Source organism: Entelurus aequoreus, linkage group LG02 (genome assembly GCF_033978785.1).
Source record: "Entelurus aequoreus isolate RoL-2023_Sb linkage group LG02, RoL_Eaeq_v1.1, whole genome shotgun sequence".
NCBI classification, from domain to species: domain Eukaryota; kingdom Metazoa; phylum Chordata; class Actinopteri; order Syngnathiformes; family Syngnathidae; genus Entelurus; species Entelurus aequoreus.
The window spans coordinates 91,514,325-91,534,492 of NC_084732.1; the positions used below are offsets into that span (position 1 = coordinate 91,514,325).

Sequence of the window (20,168 nt, forward strand, 5' to 3'; positions counted from 1 at the left end):
AATACTACATTGATTGTTCCTTGCTGACACGTCAAGATAAATACTACATTGATTGTTCCTTGCTGACACTTGAAGATAAATACTACATTGATTGTTCCTTGCTGACACTTGAAGATAAATACTACATTGATTGTTCCTTGCTGACACTTGAAGATAAATACTACATTGACTGTTCCTTGCTGACACTTGAAGATAAATACTACATTGATAGTTTCTTGCCGACACTTGAAGATAAATACTACATTGATTGTTTCTTGCCGACACTTGAAGATAAATACTACATTGATTGTTCCTTGTTGACAGTTGAAGATAAATACTACATTGATTGTTCCTTGCTGACACTTGAAGATAAATACTACATTGATTGTTCCTTGCTGACACGTCAAGATAAATACTACATTGATTGTTCCTTGCTGACACTTGAAGATAAATACTACATTGATTGTTCCTTGCTGACACTTGAAGATAAATACTACATTGATTGTTCCTTGCTGACACTTGAAGATAAATACTGCATTGATTGTTTCTTGATGACACTTGAAGATAAATACTACATTGACTGTTCCTTGCTGACACTTGAAGATATATACTACATTGATAGTTTCTTGCCGACACTTGAAGATAAATACTACATTGATTGTTTCTTGCCGACACTTGAAGATAAATACTACATTGATTGTTCCTTGCTGACACTTGAAGATAAATACTACATTGATTGTTCCTTGCTGACACTTGAAGATAAATACTACATTGATTGTTCCTTGCTGACACTTGAAGATAAATACTACATTGATAGTTTCTTGCCGACACTTGAAGTTAAATACTACATTGATTGTTCCTTGCTGACACTTGAAGATAAATACTACATTGATTGTTCCTTGCTGACACGTCAAGATAAATACTACATTGATTGTTCCTTGCTGACACTTGAAGATAAATACTACATTGATTGTTCCTTGCTGACACTTGAAGATAAATACTACATTGATTGTTCCTTGCTGACACTTGAAGATAAATACTACATTGACTGTTCCTTGCTGACACTTGAAGATAAATACTACATTGATAGTTTCTTGCCGACACTTGAAGATAAATACTACATTGATTGTTTCTTGCCGACACTTGAAGATAAATACTACATTGATTGTTCCTTGTTGACACTTGAAGATAAATACTACATTGATTGTTCCTTGCTGACACTTGAAGATAAATACTACATTGATTGTTCCTTGCTGACACTTGAAGATAAATACTACATTGATAGTTTCTTGCCGACACTTGAAGTTAAATACTACATTGATTGTTCCTTGCTGACACTTGAAGATAAATACTACATTGATAGTGTCTTGCCGACACTTGAAGTTAAATACTACATTGATTGTTCCTTGCTGACACTTGCAGATAAATACTACATTGATTGTTCCTTGCTGACACTTGAAGATAAATACTACATTGATTGTTCCTTGCTTACACTTGAAGTTAAATACTACATTGATTGTTCCTTGCTGACACTTGAAGATAAATACTACATTGATTGTTCCTTGCTGACACTTGAAGATAAATACTACATTGATTGTTCCTTGCTGACACTTGAAGTTAAATACTACATTGATTGTTCCTTGCTGACACTTGAAGATAAATACTACATTGATTGTTCCTTGCTGACACTTGAAGATAAATACTACATTGATTGTTCCTTGTTGACACTTGAAGTTAAATACTACATTGATTGTTCCTTGCTGACACTTGAAGATAAATACTACATTGATTGTTCCTTGCTGACACTTGAAGTTAAATACTACATTGATTGTTCCTTGCTGACACTTGAAGTTAAACACTACATTGATTGTTCTTTGCCGACACTTGAAGTTAAACACTACATTGATAGTTTCTTGCCGACACTTGAAGATAAATACTACATTGATTGTTCTTTGCCGACACTTGAAGTTAAACACTACATTGATAGTTTCTTGCCGACACTTGAAGATAAATACTACATTGATTGTTCCTTGCTGACACTTGAAGTTAAACACTACATTGTTTGTTCCTTGCTGACACTTGAAGATAAACACTACATGTACTCAGCAGCTGTCTGAGGCCGCCCTGCGAGATCTGACTGTGGCCACCATTGCTGTCAAATACGCTCAGTCCAACTCCGTCTGCTACGCCAAAGACGGACAGGTGAGTCAGTCTTTCATTTCTTTCTGGCATCTTGCTACAAATATGTATTGTCTCGCTTGTGTGCTTAGCTGTTGTGTAGCTGCTAGCTCCTAGTAGCCTATAGCATCCTTTTTGTAAATGACTTTAGTAAAATGGTATAAATTGTGTGTTTTATTGGAGGACATTTGGATGTTAACTGTCTGTCCGGCTTTGCACAAGTAAACACTTTGCTTGTATCGCACATGATATCACACACAAACACGCTGCAGAACTGCTTGTATTGCACATGATATCACACACAAACACACTGCAGAACTGCTTATATCGCACATATCACACACAAACACGCTGCAGAACTGCTTGTATTGCACATGATATCACACACAAACACACTGCAGAACTGCTTATATCGCACATGATATCACACACAACACGCTGCAGAACTGCTTGTATTGCACATGATATCATACACAAAGAAGCTGCAGAACTGCTTGTATTGCACATGATATCACACACAAACACACTGCAGAACTGCTTATATCGCACATGATATCACACACAAACACGCTGCAGAACTGCTTGTATTGCACATGATATCACACACAAACACACTGCATAACTGCTTATATCGCACATGATATCACACACAAACCCACTGCAGAACTGCTTGTATTGCACGTGATATCATACACAAAGACGCTGCAGGACTGCTTGTATCGCACATGATATCACACACAAGTAAACGCTCTGCAGGACTGCTTGTATTGCACATGATATCACACACAAGTAAACACGCTGCAGGACTGTATCACACATGATATCGCACACAAGTAAACACGCTGCAGGACTGCTTGTATCGCACATGATATCACACACAATTAAACACGCTGCAGGACTGCTTGTATCGCACATGATATCACACACAAGTAATCAGGCTGCAGGACTGCTTGTATCGCACATGATATCACACACCAGTAATCAGGCTGCAGGACAGCTTGTATCGCACATGATATCACACACAAGTAATCAGGCTGCAGGACTGCTTGTATCGCACATGATATCACACACCAGTAATCAGGCTGCAGGACAGCTTGTATCGCACATGATATCACACACAAGTAATCAGGCTGCAGGACTGCTTGTATCGCACATGATATCACACACAAGTAATCAGGCTGCAGGACTGCTTGTATCGCACATATCACACACAAGTAATCAGGCTGCAAGACTGCTTGTATCGCACATGATATCACACACAAGTTATCAGGCTGCAGGACTGCTTGTATCGCACATGATATCACACACCAGTAATCAGGCTGCAGGACAGCTTGTATCGCACATGATATCACACACAAGTAATCAGGCTGCAGGACTGCTTGTATCGCACATGATATCACACACCAGTAATCAGGCTGCAGGACAGCTTGTATCGCACATGATATCACACACAAGTAATCAGGCTGCAAGACTGCTTGTATCGCACATGATATGCTTGTTTTTAATGAAATCCGGCTGATATGAAAATTGGATGTGAACAGCCTACTTGCTGATAAAGAAGAGTTTTATGCAAATGAGAGGATGATGTCATTGCATGTCCTGATTGGTTGTGTGGATCAGGTGATCGGGATGGGAGCAGGCCAGCAGTCCCGTATCCACTGCACCCGCCTGGCAGGTGACAAAGCAGACAACTGGTGGCTCAGACATCATCCTGGCGTGCTCGCCATGAACTTCCGCAGCGGCGTCAAGCGAGCGGAGATGGCAAACGCCATCGATCAGTTTGTCAGCGACACCATTGGCCAGGTGATGTTGGCTCCTCCCCCTATTGGTGATGCTTATTGGACTCTGAAAGATGAAATCATTGTGGTCGACTTACAGTGTATAAACCTATATAAGATCCAGTCAATGACCATAGATGATCAATAATATTTACATATTTCTATTCAATGACCAAAGTTGATCAATAATATTTACATATTTCTATTCAATGACCATAGATGATCAATAATATTGACATATTTCTATTCAATGACCATAGATGATCAATAATGACATATTTCTATTCAATGACCATAGATGATCAATAATATTGACATATTTCTATTCAATGACCATAGATGATCAATAATATTGACATATTTCTATTCAGTCAGTGACATAGATGATCAATAATATTGACATATTTCTATTCAATGACCATAGATGATCAATAATATTGACATATTTCTATTCAATGACCATAGATGATCAATAATATTTACATATTTCTATTCAGTCAGTGACATAGATGATCAATAATATTTACATATTTCTATTCAATGACCATAGATGATCAATAATATTGACATATTTCTATTCAATGACCATAGATGATCAATAATATTGACATGTTTCTATTCAATGACCATAGATGATCAATAATATTGACATATTTCTATTCAATGACCATAGATGATCAATAATATTTACATATTTCTGTTCAGTCAGTGACATAGATGATCAATAATATTGACATATTTCTATTCAATGACCATAGATGATCAATAATATTGACATATTTCTATTCAATGACCATAGATGATCAATAATATTGACATATTTCTATTCAATGACCATAGATGATCAATATTGACATATTTCTATTCAATGACCATAGATGATCAATAATATTGACATATTTCTATTCAAAGACCATAGATGATCAATAATATTGACATACCGTATATTACCAAATAGACGCCCTTGTGCAAATAGACGCCCTTGTGCTAATAGTCGCCCGGGGTCTGAGCCCATTTTGTGAATTAACAGCCTCTTCCTAATAAACGCCTATGTCCAAATAGCCGCCCATGGGCTGTTATTTGCATAATTTAGATTAAAATCATATTGATTTCATTTTCATTAAACCCAATTTATAAGCTAAAAGGAAAAGCAAGGGTGCAATAATTCTGGTCATTACGGTAACAGCAGACGTCACGTGGGGATTCTGGGTAATCAACATATTGCAATGGGTCACCGCATATAGCGTAACACACAACAAACCCACAAGGAAAAGTGGCAAGCAACAGTAGCAGTGAGTTGAATGAACAGGATACCGCTACACCACAACTGATGGACGGGAATACTTTAAGGGGGAAGAAGAGAAAGTTTGACTTAAAGTTCAAGCTAGTGATTGTGAAGTATGCGGAGCAGAATTCTGGTTTGGCAGCGGCCAGGCAGTTTAACGTTGACCCAAAACGTGTACAAGAATGGAAACAAAAAAAGGGAGAACTACTATCTCAGTCGGCAATCGATGGAAACCCCCCCCCCCCCCCCCCCGCCCCCCCCCCCCGGATGGAGGTAGGAAGAAAGTGAGCGACGAGCTTGATGCTAATTTGTGTCAGTGGATACATCACGTGCGTGGACTGAACCACCGTGTGTCCCGCAAAATGATCCTCATTAAGGCAAAGGAGTTGTATGTCACCACGAGTGACACGAGAGACACCGGGGTGGTGTTTGGTGCAACAAGTGGCTGGCTTAATCGTGTGTGTGTGTGTGTGTGTGTGTGTGTGTGTGTGTGTGTGTGTGTGTGTGTGTGTGTGTGTGTGTGTGTGTGTGTGTGTGTGTGTGTGTGTGTGTGTGTGTGTGTGTGTGTGTGTGTGTGTGTGTGTGTGTGTGTGTGTGTGTGTGTGTGTGTGTGTGTGTGTGTGTGTGTGTGTGTGTGTGTGTGTGTGTGTGTGTGTGTGTGTGTGTGTGTGTGTGTGTGTGTGTGTGTGTGTGTGTGTGTGTGTGTGTGTGTGTGTGTGTGTGTGTGTGTGTGTGTGTGTGTGTGTGTGTGTGTGTGTGTGTGTGTGTGTGTGTGTGTGTGTGTGTGTGTGTGTGTGTGTGTGTGTGTGTGTGTGTGTGTGTGTGTGTGTGTGTGTGTGTGTGTGTGTGTGTGTGTGTGTGTGTGTGTGTGTGTGTGTGTGTGTGTGTGTGTGTGTGTGTGTGTGTGTGTGTGTGTGTGTGTGTGTGTGTGTGTGTGTGTGTGTGTGTGTGTGTGTGTGTGTGTGTGTGTGTGTGTGTGTGTGTGTGTGTGTGTGTGTGTGTGTGTGTGTGTGTGTGTGTGTGTGTGTGTGTGTGTGTGTGTGTGTGTGTGTGTGTGTGTGTGTGTGTGTGTGTGTGTGTGTGTGTGTGTGTGTGTGTGTGTGTGTGTGTGTGTGTGTGTGTGTGTGTGTGTGTGTGTGTGTGTGTGTGTGTGTGTGTGTGTGTGTGTGTGTGTGTGTGTGTGTGTGTGTGTGTGTGTGTGTGTGTGTGTGTGTGTGTGTGTGTGTGTGTGTGTGTGTGTGTGTGTGTGTGTGTGTGTGTGTGTGTGTGTGTGTGTGTGTGTGTGTGTGTGTGTGTGTGTGTGTGTGTGTGTGTGTGTGTGTGTGTGTGTGTGTGTGTGTGTGTGTGTGTGTGTGTGTGTTGCAAACAGTAGCCATAGCTGAATGTTGCTTTCTGGTATCCTACAAGGTGTGTGGGCTGATGGGAGTGAGGACCAGCTCATTTACTGCTTCAAGAAGGGACAGCCATGTCAGGCAGGCAGAGAGATGCTGTTGAGGGTTAGACAGCAGGCTGCTGCTGTGGTTCAGGAAGAGGAGGAGAGTGATGAGGAACAGCAGTTCCTCAATGAACTTGTGATTGAAAAGGAGGATGATGATGAGGGGGGAGAGGAGGAGGAGGAGGAGGATGATGAGTGGGGTTGAGTTGTATTTGGGGTTGCGTTTGCTGCAGTATTATTGTTTTGATGGTTTTATAGAGTACTTGGTACCATAATTGTATTTTTCCTGTATGCTGCTTTATTTAAAACTTGGAGTACTGTAGCCTTTATTTTATTTAAGTGACAGTATTATTGTTCTGTTTTGATGGTGTGTTTTTTAATACTTGAGTACTTGGTACCATCATTTTATTTTTCCCGGTAGGCTGCTTTATTTAAAAAGTGTATTTATTTTTAGTATTGGTAGTCTATTTGACCATTGTTGCAGTACTGCCATGTTGAGGCCTTGTTGATCTCTTGTCTTTTGATAGTCTTGTTTTTTTGTTTGTATGTTTACAATTGCTTTTACATTTAAAATTGTTTGTACGAAAAAAAAATACTGGACAGTAACCATTGTAACCAAATAATGGCCTGGTGCAGGCTGGTGCAAAAATAAATAAAAGCCTTGTGCAAATAGCCGCCCGGGGTCTGACCCCATTTTGTAAAATAAACGCCCGGGCTACTATTTGGTAATATACGGTATTTCTATTCAATGACCATAGATGATCAATAATATTGACATATTTCTATTCAATGACCATAGATGATCAATAATATTGACATATTTCTATTCAATGACCATAGATGATCAATATTGACATATTTCTATTCAATGACCATACATGATCAATAATATTGACATATTTCTATTCAAAGACCATAGATGATCAATAATATTGACATATTTCTATTCAAAGACCATAGATGATCAATAATATTGACATATTTCTATTCAATGACCATAGATGATCAATAATATGGACATATTTCTATTCAAAGACCATAGATGATCAATAATATTGACATATTTCTATTCAATGACCATAGATGATCAATAATATTGACATATTTCTATTCAATGACCATAGATGATCAATAATATTGACATATTTCTATTCAATGACCATAGATGATCAATAATATTGACATATTTCTATTCAATGACCATAGATGATCAATAATATTGACATATTTCTATTCAATGACCATAGATGATCAATAATATTGACATATTTCTATTCAAAGACCATAGATGATCAATAATATTGACATATTTCTATTCAAAGACCATAGATGATCAATAATATTGACATATTTCTATTCAATGACCATAGATGATCAATAATATTGACATATTTCTATTCAAAGACCATAGATGATCAATAATATTGACATATTTCTATTCAATGACCATAGATGATCAATAATATTGACATATTTCTATTCAATGACCATAGATGATCAATAATATTGACATATTTCTATTCAATGACCATAGATGATCAATAATATTGACATATTTCTATTCAATGACCATAGATGATCAATAATATTGACATATTTCTATTCAATGACCATAGATGATCAATATTTACATATTTCTATTGCACAAACATTTACTCAGTTTCAAAATACAAAAACAATTTAATTGCATGTACTGTCATGAGTCATCCAGGTCATTAAAGAACATCATTATTTGTGAAGTGAAGTGAATTACATTTATATAGCGCTTTTTCTCAAGTGACTCAAAGCGCTTTACATAGTGAAACCCAATATCTAAGTTACATTCAAACCAGTGTGGGTGGCACTGGGAGCAGGTGGGTAAAGTGTCTTGCCCAAGGACACAACGGCAGTGACTAGGATGGCGGAAGCGGGGATCGAACCTGCAACCCTCAAGTTGCTGGCACGGCCGCTCTACCAACCGAGCTATACCGCCCCGTATTTAATATAGATAGTTTTATTGATACACCTGTTTGAATCATTTATATGATTATTATTATTATTATTATTATCATCATCTCAGCATATAAATGGGTTATACTTGTAGAGCTTTTCTACCTTCAATGTACTCCAAGCACTTTGACACTATTTCCACATTCACACACACACACACACACACACACACACACACACACACACACACACATTGACACACACATTCCGGCACACACACACACACACATTAACTCACACACATTCACACACACGCACACAATCACACACACACGCACACAATCCCACACACTGATCAAACACACCAGATATGTTTGGAGCTCAAGTCAGAGAGAAGTTTCTTAAAGGCAAAAATGAGGACTAAATTGGTGATGCTGTATTTTCATTTGCACTTTGATTGTATTGACAGTTTATTTAAAAATATACATCATGATTATTATTATTATTTATTATCAATTTAGCTAGATTTAATGTATTTTAGCACAACATACGTTATAATTTCTAATAAATAATTGTAATACATTTGTAGTTTTTTAAAATCTCTCTGAGGATGTTTTTTTATCAAATTACTTGGAATGTATTTATATCATCCACATGTAATTGTTCCTACATTTATTTAAAAAATAATAATGTTTGAGTCCCTTCTTTTGCGGTATATTTGTTTAGTATTTCTTTTTGTAATCAGCCTGACCAAAGCCTTGATAATCATCTCTGTGATGAACACACGTTTTCATATCATGTGACAAAGTTGTAAAGTGTAAGTAGGTTAAATATTAATATTGAATAGCATTCAAATCAGGAGTAAGATCACTATTTCACTGTTAATATTACAGTGGCCCCGCCCCCCCGCCCGGGCCTCTGCAGTGGAACAGTTGGGCCCTGACGTCAAAAAGGTTAAGAACCCTTGTTGGAAAAAAAGTAAATTTTACAGTATCATTTTAGTAAATAAGTTTTACTGTAAAATGTGCAGATTTTGTTTTGTCGTGTACATAAATATATGTAAAATCAAATATTCCAAACACTCATTTACAAAGATATCATGTTGACATATATATATATATGTATGTATGTATGTATATATCAGGCTTGTAGGGATGAAATAGCGTCTGTTTTTTCCTTACCTAACATGTATAAATAATACTATATATGTGACCCCAAAGGGAATAAGTGGTAGAAAATGGATGGATGGATATATATATAGTATACATAATACAATGTATATATAATATACATAATACAATGTATATATAATATACATAATACAATGTATATAATATTGTAATATACATAATACAATGTATATACTATTGTAATATACATAATACAATGTATATACTATTGTAATATACATAATACAATGTATATATAATATACATAATACAATGTATATAATATTGTAATATACATAATACAATGTATATAATATTGTAATATACATAATACAATGTATATAATATTGTAATATACATAATACAATGTATATATAATATACATAATACAATGTATATAATATTGTAATATACATAATACAATGTATATATAATATACATAATACAATGTATATAATATTGTAATATACATAATACAATGTATATAATATTGTAATAAACATAATACAAAGTATATAATATTGTAATATACATAATACAATATACATAATACAATATATATATTATTTTAATGTCTTCCATAATCCAAACCTTTTCACTTGACAAATAAAATCCTATGAATTCATATTAACACGATTTGTTCTTTCTTGCTCTTTTTGTGCACTTTGACCTAATAAGAATCACATCCATATTTCATGATGTCAAGATTTTCACTGCATGATGTCATGATGTCGCTGCATGATGTCATGATGTCACTGCATGATGTCATGATGTCACTGCATGATGTCATGACGCTGCATGATGTCGCTGCATGATGTCATGATGTCGCTGCGTGATGTCATGATGTCACTGCATGATGTCATGATGTCGCTGCATGATGTCACTGCATGATGTCGCTGCATGATGTCATGATGTCGTTGCATGATGTCACTGCATGATGTCGCTGCATGATGTCACGATGTCACTGCATGATGTCATGATGTCACTGCATGATGTCATGATGTCACTGCATGATGTCATGATGTCACTGCATGATGTTGCTTCATGATGCCATGATGTCACTGCATGATGTCATGATGTCACTGCATGATGTCATGATGTCACTGCATGATGTCACTGCATGATGTCATGATGTCGCTGCATGATGTCATGATGTCACTGCATGATGTCACTGCATGATGTCATGATGTCACTGCATGATGTCATGATGTCACTGCATGATGTCGCTGCATGATGTCATGTCACTGCATGATGTCATGATGTCACTGCATGATGTCACTGCATGATGTTGCTTCATGATGCCATGATGTCACTGCATGATGTCATGATGTCACTGCATGATGTCACTGCATGATGTCACTGCATGATGTCATGATGTCGCTGCATGATGTCATGATGTCGCTGCATGATGTCATTTTCACTGCATGATGTCACTGCATGATGTCATGATGTCGCTGCATGATGTCATGATGTCACTTCATGATGTCATTTTCACTGCCTGACTTCAGGGCCCAGACTTGGAGGCGTGGAGGTCAAAGTTCCAGCAAGTTCCTGACTTTCTGTCTGAGAGTGAGAAGAAGAAGTGGATGACTTCCTTGCAGGATGTTTGTGTCAGCTCTGATGCCTTCTTCCCCTTCAGAGACAACATCGATAGAACCAAGCAGGTCGTCTTACACTCTCATACTGTCTTACATTCTTTTGTCCTCTTACACTCTCATACTGTCTTACATTCTTCTGTCCTCTTACACTCTCATACTGTCTTACATTCTTCTGTCCTCTTACACTCTCATACTGTCTTACATTCTTCTGTCCTCTTACACTCTCATACTGTCTTACATTCTTTTGTCCTCTTACACTCTCATACTGTCTTACATTCTTTTGTCCTCTTACACTCTCATACTGTCTTACATTCTTCTGTCCTCTTACACTCTCATACTGTCTTACATTCTTCTGTCCTCTTACACTCTCATACTGTCTTACATTCTTCTGTCCTCTTACACTCTCATACTGTCTTACATTCTTCTGTCCTCTTACACTCTCATACTGTCTTACATTCTTCTGTCCTCTTACACTCTCATACTGTCTTACATTCTTCTGTCCTCTTACACTCTCATACTGTCTTACATTCTTCTGTCCTCTTACACTCTCATACTGTCTTACATTCTTCTGTCCTCTTACACTCTCATACTGTCTTACATTCTTCTGTCCTCTTACACTCTCATACTGTCTTACATTCTTTTGTCCTCTTACACTCTCATACTGTCTTACATTAATGTGTCCTCTTACACTCTCATACTGTCTTACATTCTTCTGTCCTCTTACACTCTCATACCGTCTTACATTAATGTGTTGCCTTACATTCATGGCTAACATTGTGTCGTCTTACATTTGTTTGTCTAACAATGTGTTGTCTTACATTGATGGCTAACATTATGTCGTCTTACATTTGTTTGTCTAACAATGTATTGTCTTACATTCATGGCTAACATTGTGTCGTCTTACATTTGTTTGTCTAACAATGTATTGTCTTACATTCATGGCTAACATTGTGTCGTCTTACATTTGTTTGTCTAACAATGTGTTGTCTTACATTGATGGCTAACATTATGTCGTCTTACATTTGTTTGTCTAACAATGTGTTGTCTTACATGGATGGCTAACATTATGTCGTCTTACATTTGTTTGTCTAACAATGTGTTGTCTTACATTGATGGCTAACATTATGTCGTCTTACATTTGTTTGTCTAACAATGTGTTGTCTTACATTGATGGCTAACATTATGTTGTCTTACATTCATGGCTAACATTGTGTCGTCTTTCATTTGTTTGTCTAACAATGTGTTGTCTTACATTGATGGCTAACATTATGTCGTCTTACATTTGTTTGTCTAACAATGTGTTGTCTTACATTGATGGCTAACATTATGTCGTCTTACATTTGTTTGTCTAACAATGTGTTGTCTTACATTGATGGCTAACATTATGTCGTCTTACATTTGTTTGTCTAACAATGTGTTGTCTTACATTCATGGCTAACATTGTGTCGTCTTACATTTGTTTGTCTAACAATGTGTTGTCTTACATTCATGGCTAACATTGTGTCGTCTTACATTTGTTTGCCTAACAATGTGTTGTCTTACATTCATGGCTAACATTGTGTCGTCTTACGCTCACATACTGTCTTGCATCCACATGTCCTCTTACATGTTTGTTTAACATTAATGTGTTGTCTTGCATTCATGGCTAACATTGTCGTCTTACGCTCACATACTGTCTCACATCTGCATGCCGTCTTACATTCATAGCTAACATTGTGTTGTCTTACGCTCACATACTGTCTTACATCCGCATGTCGTCTTACATTCTTGTGTCGTCTTACATTTTGTTGTCTTACATTTGTCTTAAATACCTGTCTTATATTAATTTCTTACATTTGTGTCGTCTTACATTCATTTCTTACATTTGTCATCTTACATTCATGTCTTACATTTGTGTTGTCTTACATTCATGTCTAACATCAATGTCGTCTTACATTCATGTATGACATTGATTGTGTGTGTCTCTCTCAGAGTGGTGTGCGTTACATCGCAGCTCCGTCAGGTTCTGCTGCAGACCAGCTGGTGATCAACGCCTGCAATGAGCAAGGCATCACTCTGGTGCACACCAACATGCGACTCTTCCATCACTAAGCACTTGAGCAGAGAAGTCAACATTTGTCTCCGATCACCAAGTCAACGTTTGTCTCTGATCACCAAGTCAACATTTAGTCAACATTTGTCTCTGATCACCAAGTCAACGTTTGTCTCTGATCACCAAGTCAACGTTTGTCTCTGATCACCAAGTCAACATTTAGTCAACATTTGTCTCTGATCACCAAGTCAACATTTGTCTCTGATCACCAAGTCAACATTTAGTCAACATTTGTCTCTGATCACCAAGTCAACGTTCCAACCGTCACTTCTGTAACTGAACGTTGACCACAAGTGACTAATCTTCTATTGAGTGAAATAAACTACTGACGTCATTCAATGTTTCTTACCAAATATTTCATCATCACTAATCACATGTTTCATCATTCCTTCATATTGATACCAAGTAGTGGGTACTGGTATCAGACCAATATTAACATGTAGATGGATATTTGTGTGACAGAATCTTGATTTTTCCCATCGGTTTCCTCCCAATGTAAGCAACTTCTAGTCACTGCACACACACACACACTATCTCTATTATCTCTCTCTCTCTTTGCTGCCCCGCCCCCCTCTGTTCTGATTACTTGCAGTATTACAGTTTAATAACACTTTTATTTTAATCACTTTCATAAGGAAATTATGATCAACTTTCTAGAAGCAAATTCACAATCAAACTATTATGACATTTCAAGTTTAAAGTATCAATATCGGCAATTCTCTACCTGTTTTGATGCTACTTGGTATCGAATCGACACCAAAACGCCGCAGTATCGACCAGCCCTACTAGAAAGGCGTCAATAAAAACGTGACATTTTTCTGGTGATCTTTCCAACTTTATTACAAGGATGGACTTTTGTGCAGTAGAAACAAGTTTGGCAGGAACAACAAAGTACAAAAACACAAACAATTCACACAGAAAAGAAAGGATAAATTATTCTTAAAGGGATAGTGTCACCTTTTTGCTTGCAGGAACACAAGAACTCTGACAAAAACTGCAATGGCTTCTTCTCTCTCCTGGAAGCTGGAGAAGGTGACGCGTGAAAGGATGATTGTGTTGTGGTGAGGGGTCTGGGTTGTGGTGAGGGGTCAGGGTTGTGGTGAGGCAGTGCAGTGGTGGAAGAAGCGAAGCGGGGGATGGGTGGACTTCACTCTCGAGAGTCCGGGACCACGTGGGTGTTTGCCAGCAGGTCAGGTCTCAGACACTCGATGGGACAATGGATGTTCTGCACAAACATTTCACAACAAACCTCAATCATTCATCACACTGTGCTGGGGCCCCGTGATCTGCTGGGGCCCCGCTTAGCGCGAAGAAGCGCATTCAAAAGTCAAAGACACGGCACTGTGTGAGAAATTTTCCTAGCCCCTTCCTGCTACGCCACTGATAATCTAATGACAAATGTATTAGATCTTCTTTTAGTAGTCATATTTAATTATATCATCTTTTAATATTCATATTGAATTTAAAAAAATAATATTCATATTTAATGTCATTTTTTTATATATATTTTAATATTTATGTTCAATATATCATCTTTTAATATTTATATTTTATATATATTTATATATATATTTTAGTATTTATATTTAAAAGGATAATATTAAAGGATTTAATATATATTAATATTATATATATATAATATTAAAATGATTTAATATATATATTTTAGTATTTATATTTAAAAGGATATCATTTTTTAATGTTCATATTTAATATATCATCTTTTAGTATTCATATTTAATATATAATTTAGTATTCATATTTAATACATCATCTTTTAATATTCATGTTTAATATATCATCTTTTAATATTCATATTTTTGATATCATCTTGTAGTATTAATATTTAATATATTTTAGTATTCATATTCAATATGGTATAATCTGTTATTATTCATATTTACTATGATATCATGTTGTAGTATTCATATTAATATCACCTTGATGAGTGTGCTGCCTCCGTATCGGACAGGTGTCAGCAGGCCGGTGTCAGCAGCAGCAGAAGAAGGTCTGACACAATTCTCACATCTCCAGCCCTGACGTCAGCAAATATTCATCAATATTACACATGGAACGTGGATAATTAATCATCAATATGGAAGATGGCTAATAATCACTAATCAATACCTGCTGCCCTCCGTGGCAGGTGCAGGTACAAATGGCGCCCAGGTATTCTTTCTGCCACTGGTTGCCCACCTGGAAGGTTTTGCCCTCGTCGTAGCAAACTGACTCGTCTGCAGGGAGAAGGTGAAGGTGGTCAACATGCAGTGTGGCAGGTTCACCACCAGAGGGAGAAAATAAGTCAACATGCAGTGTGGCAAGTTCACCACCAGAGGGAGAAAATAAGTCAACATGCAGTGTGGCAGGTCCACCATTAGAGGGAGACAAATGTTCACTCACGAGGTTCACACTTGAACTCTCCTTTGCCGTTCCCCGAGCACGTGCAGCTCATCATGTGACCATTCTCCGCCTGCCGGTCCCACTTTTCTCCCACGCGGTAGTTCTGCCCGTTGTCATGGCACCACCCTATGGGAACACCCACAATATCTTTATTTTACTGACTGAACGTTGTCATGGCAACACCTTGTAGGAACACCCACAATATCTTTATTTTACTGACTGAACGTTGTCATGGCAACACCTTGTAGGAACACCCACAATATCTTTAATTGACTGCCTGAACGTTGTCATGGCAACACCCCCAGTAGTGAGTGTGCACACGGGGAAGAGAAGTGGTGAGGTTACATACTGGAGGAGTCACAGCGGAAGTGTCCTCGGCCCAGACCCAAACATCTGCACCACAGCTTGAAGCCGGTCTCAGACATGCGCTCCCACTCGGCGCCCACATCATGGTAGGTGGCGGTGAAAGTATCATAGCAGGCGTCGTCTGTGGCAGGAAGTCCGTCTGGGACCGTGGAAGGAAGTCCGTCAGGAACTTCAGGAACAAGAAGACGAGAAGGAATAATATCACTTAGTCGATCCATCACCGATCAGTATCGGCCCATTTGTATAAAAACAAGGACATGAATAACTTGTAATATCGATCACAAACACAGATGATACTTGAACTCATGAGGAGCTCCACTCAGCTAATATTCGTCACTTCTCATGCGGAAAATCAACTACACTTCTTAAGTATCATTATCAAGTAGTGTTATCACTGGAGGACGAAACTAAACAGGTTACACGCTAAGCTAGCAGAAAGTACAAAGTTAAATGTACATCAATTATATATAATAATATATTGTATATATTTATAATATAATACATATTACATATATGTGTATATAATATATATAATAATATATGTATATAAATATACACACATACATAGTATAAGTTTATAGTATATATATTTATATATATAAGGATATACACTATATGTATATATATATGTATGTGTATATATAGCGAAAAATAAACATGCAAATATATATTTATAAATAAATACATGTGTGTATATATATACACGCGTGTGCAACACATGTATCATGTCGAGTATGAATGATATCTGACTTGTGTTCCCAGCAGAGATGGTATCAGATGGACTTAGTGCAACATGTATCAGACAGTATCGTGTCGAGTAAGAATGATATCTGACTTGTGTTCCCAGCAGAGATGGTCTGTTCCAGGACTTTGTGTTTCAGCGACCCCTTCAGGGCCTCCACCAGGACCTGGTAGTCGGCGCCCTGGGTCAGTCCCACCAGCGTGGCAGTGGTGGTGGTCCCTGGTAGGCGCACCTGAACACAGGTGACAGCCAGCAGGTAAGTAAGGTGTGGCAGGTGAGGAGGACGTGACAGGTGACAGCCAGCAGGTAAGTAAGGTGTGGCAGGTGAGGAGGACGTCACAGGTGACAGACAGCAGGTAAGTAAGGTGTGGCAGGTGAGGAGGACGTGACAGGTGACAGCCAGCAGGTAAGTAAGGTGTGGCAGGTGAGGAGGACGTCACAGGTGACAGACAGCAGGTAAGTAAGGTGTGGCAGGTGAGGAGGACGTGACAGGTGACACCCAGCAGGTAAGTAAGGTGTGGCAGGTGAGGAGGACGTGACAGGTGACAGCCAGCAGGTAAGTAAGGTGTGGCAGGTGAGGAGGACGTGACAGGTGACAGCCAGCAGGTAAGTAAGGTGTGGCAGGTGAGGAGGACGTGACAGGTGACAGCCAGCAGGTAAGTAAGGTGTGGCAGGTGAGGAGGACGTGACAGGTGACAGCCAGCAGGTAAGTAAGGTGTGGCAGGTGAGGAGGACGTCACAGGTGACAGCCAACAGGTAAGTAAGGTGTGGCAGGTGAGGAGGACGTGACAGGTGACAGCCAGCAGGTAAGTAAGGTGTGGCAGGTGAGGAGGACGTGACAGGTGACAGCCAGCAGGTAAGTAAGGTGTGGCAGGTGAGGAGGACGTGACAGGTGACAGCCAGCAGGTAAGTAAGGTGTGGCAGGTGAGGAGGACGTGACAGGTGACAGCCAGCAGGTAAGTAAGGTGTGGCAGGTGAGGAGGAGGTGACAGCCAGCAGGTAAGTAAGGTGTGGCAGGTGAGGAGTAGAGGTGAGGTGCGTGCTCACCTGGAACATCTGCTCATCCAGGTGTGTGACGGGGTTGCAGGAGACCAGGTAGGCGTTGCTCTGACTGTAGGGCTGCCATGACAGTGTGGTTCTGGTCTGGGCCTCCAGGGGGAGACGTGACTCGTTAGGAAAGGTGAGGCCATGCGGCACGTTGAGTTTGACGTAAGGTTGGCGGCGGCCGTCAGCGTCGGGCAGAGGAAGGAAGACGAGCGGCCATTGACCCTGACCGCCATTGTTGTTGTTGTTGTACTCCTCCACGTGCTGGCTCTGACCGCCCACACCCTCCTGCCCGTTGGAGCCCACCAGATGGACCCGGTTGCCCAGGTCCAGTTCTGGCACGTCCAGCCTGTCAGTCACGTCTCCCGGGCGATGAGGGAGTGGCACCGGCAGCAAGGATCCTGGTTCTGGTGGAGGCAGACCATGATGAGGATTAGTGAGTCCTTCTGGAGACTTCTCTCAGTTTTAATTAGATGAATATCTAGCTGCCATTCATCTTGAAAAATGCCTATCTGTGATTATGTCTATGTGCGATTAATCATGATTACTGTACATCTGTCTGTGATTAATCATGATTACTGTCATCAAGCTGCGATTATTCATGATTAACATCTATCTGCCATTAATCCTGATTACTGTACATATGTCTGTGATTAATCATGATTACGTCTATCTGTTATTGATCCTGATTACTGTACATATGTCTGTGATTAATCATGATTACGTCTATCTGTTATTGATCATGATTAATGTACATCTGTCTGTGATTAATCATGATTACGTCTATCTGTTATTGATCATGATTAATGTACATATGTCTGTGATTAATCATGATTACGTCTATCTGTTATTGATCATGATTAATGTACATCTGTCTGTGATTAATCATGATTATGTCTATCTGTTATTGATCATGATTAATGTACATCTGTCTGTGATTAATCATGATTACGTCTATCAGTTATTGATCATGATTAATGTACATCTGTCTGTGATTAATCATGATTATGTCTATCTTTTATTGATCATGATTAATGTACATCTGTCTGTGATTAACCATGATTATGTCTATCTGTTATTGATCATGATTAATGGACATCTGTCTGTGATTAATCATGATTATGTCTATCTGTTATTGATCATGATTAATGTACATCTATCTGTGATTAATCATGATTATGTCTATCTGTTATTGATCATGATTAATGTACATCTGTCTGTGATTAACCATGATTATGTCTATCTGTTATTGATCATGATTAATGTACATATGTCTGTGATTAATCATGATTACGTCTATCTGTTATCGATCATGATTAATGTACATCTGTCTGTGATTAATCATGATTATGTATATCTGTTATTAATCATGATTAATGTACATCTGTCTGTGATTAATCATGATTATGTCTATCTGTTATTGATCATGATTAATGTACATCTGTCTGTGATTAATCATGATTATGTCTATCTGTTATTGATCATGATTAATGTACATCTGTCTGTGATTAATCATGATTATGTCTATCTGTTATTGATCATGATTAATGTACATATGTCTGTGATTAATCATGATTATGTCTATCTGTTATTGATCATGATTAATGTACATCTGTCTGTGATTAATCATGATTACGTCTATCTGTTATTGATCATGATTAATGTACATCTGTCTGTGATTAATCATGATTACGTCTATCTGTTATTGATCATGATTAATGTACATCTGTCTGTGATTAACCATGATTATGTCTATCTGTTATTGATCATGATTAATGTACATCTGTCTGTGATTAATCATGATTACGTCTATCTGTTATTGATCATGATTACTGTACATATGTCTGTGATTAATCATGATTACGTCTATCTGTTATCGATCATGATTAATGTACATCTGTCTGTGATTAATCATGATTATGTATATCTGTTATCAATCATGATTAATGTACATCTGTCTGTGATTAATCATGATTATGTCTATCTGTTATAGATCATGATTAATGTACATCTGTCTGTGATTAATCATGATTATGTCTATCTGTTATTGATCATGATTAATGTACATCTGTCTGTGATTAATCATGATTATGTCTATCTGTTATTGATCATGATTAATGTACATCTGTCTGTGATTAATCATGATTATGTCTATCTGTTATTGATCATGATT

The 20,168-nt window shown here is 38.2% G+C and overlaps 2 protein-coding genes across 3 annotated transcripts in view; one reads left to right on the plus strand and one right to left on the minus strand.

Moving 5' to 3' along the window:
- Nucleotides 1-14,109, plus strand: part of atic (5-aminoimidazole-4-carboxamide ribonucleotide formyltransferase/IMP cyclohydrolase) — a 40,411-nt gene extending 26,302 nt beyond the window's left edge. Inside the window, exons 12-15 of one of the 2 annotated variants that reach the window (XM_062069955.1) lie at nt 2,086-2,181; nt 3,778-3,960; nt 11,262-11,417; nt 13,323-14,109. In XM_062069955.1, coding sequence (XP_061925939.1) covers nt 2,086-2,181; nt 3,778-3,960; nt 11,262-11,417; nt 13,323-13,442 — 555 coding nt within the window. In that variant the 3' untranslated portion in view covers nt 13,443-14,109. The remainder of the gene's footprint in view (nt 1-2,085; nt 2,182-3,777; nt 3,961-11,261; nt 11,418-13,322) is intronic. The other variant, XM_062069964.1, reaches the window with a different exon arrangement.
- A 156-nt stretch (nt 14,110-14,265) lies between these two features.
- fn1b (fibronectin 1b) overlaps nt 14,266-20,168 on the minus strand; it is a 76,596-nt gene continuing 70,693 nt past the window's right edge. Inside the window, exons 39-45 of the mRNA XM_062034923.1 lie at nt 17,999-18,402; nt 17,045-17,183; nt 16,193-16,378; nt 15,844-15,969; nt 15,571-15,677; nt 15,384-15,479; nt 14,266-14,668 (exon numbers count right to left, since the gene is read on the minus strand). Coding sequence (XP_061890907.1) covers nt 14,591-14,668; nt 15,384-15,479; nt 15,571-15,677; nt 15,844-15,969; nt 16,193-16,378; nt 17,045-17,183; nt 17,999-18,402 — 1,136 coding nt within the window. The 3' untranslated portion in view covers nt 14,266-14,590. The remainder of the gene's footprint in view (nt 14,669-15,383; nt 15,480-15,570; nt 15,678-15,843; nt 15,970-16,192; nt 16,379-17,044; nt 17,184-17,998; nt 18,403-20,168) is intronic.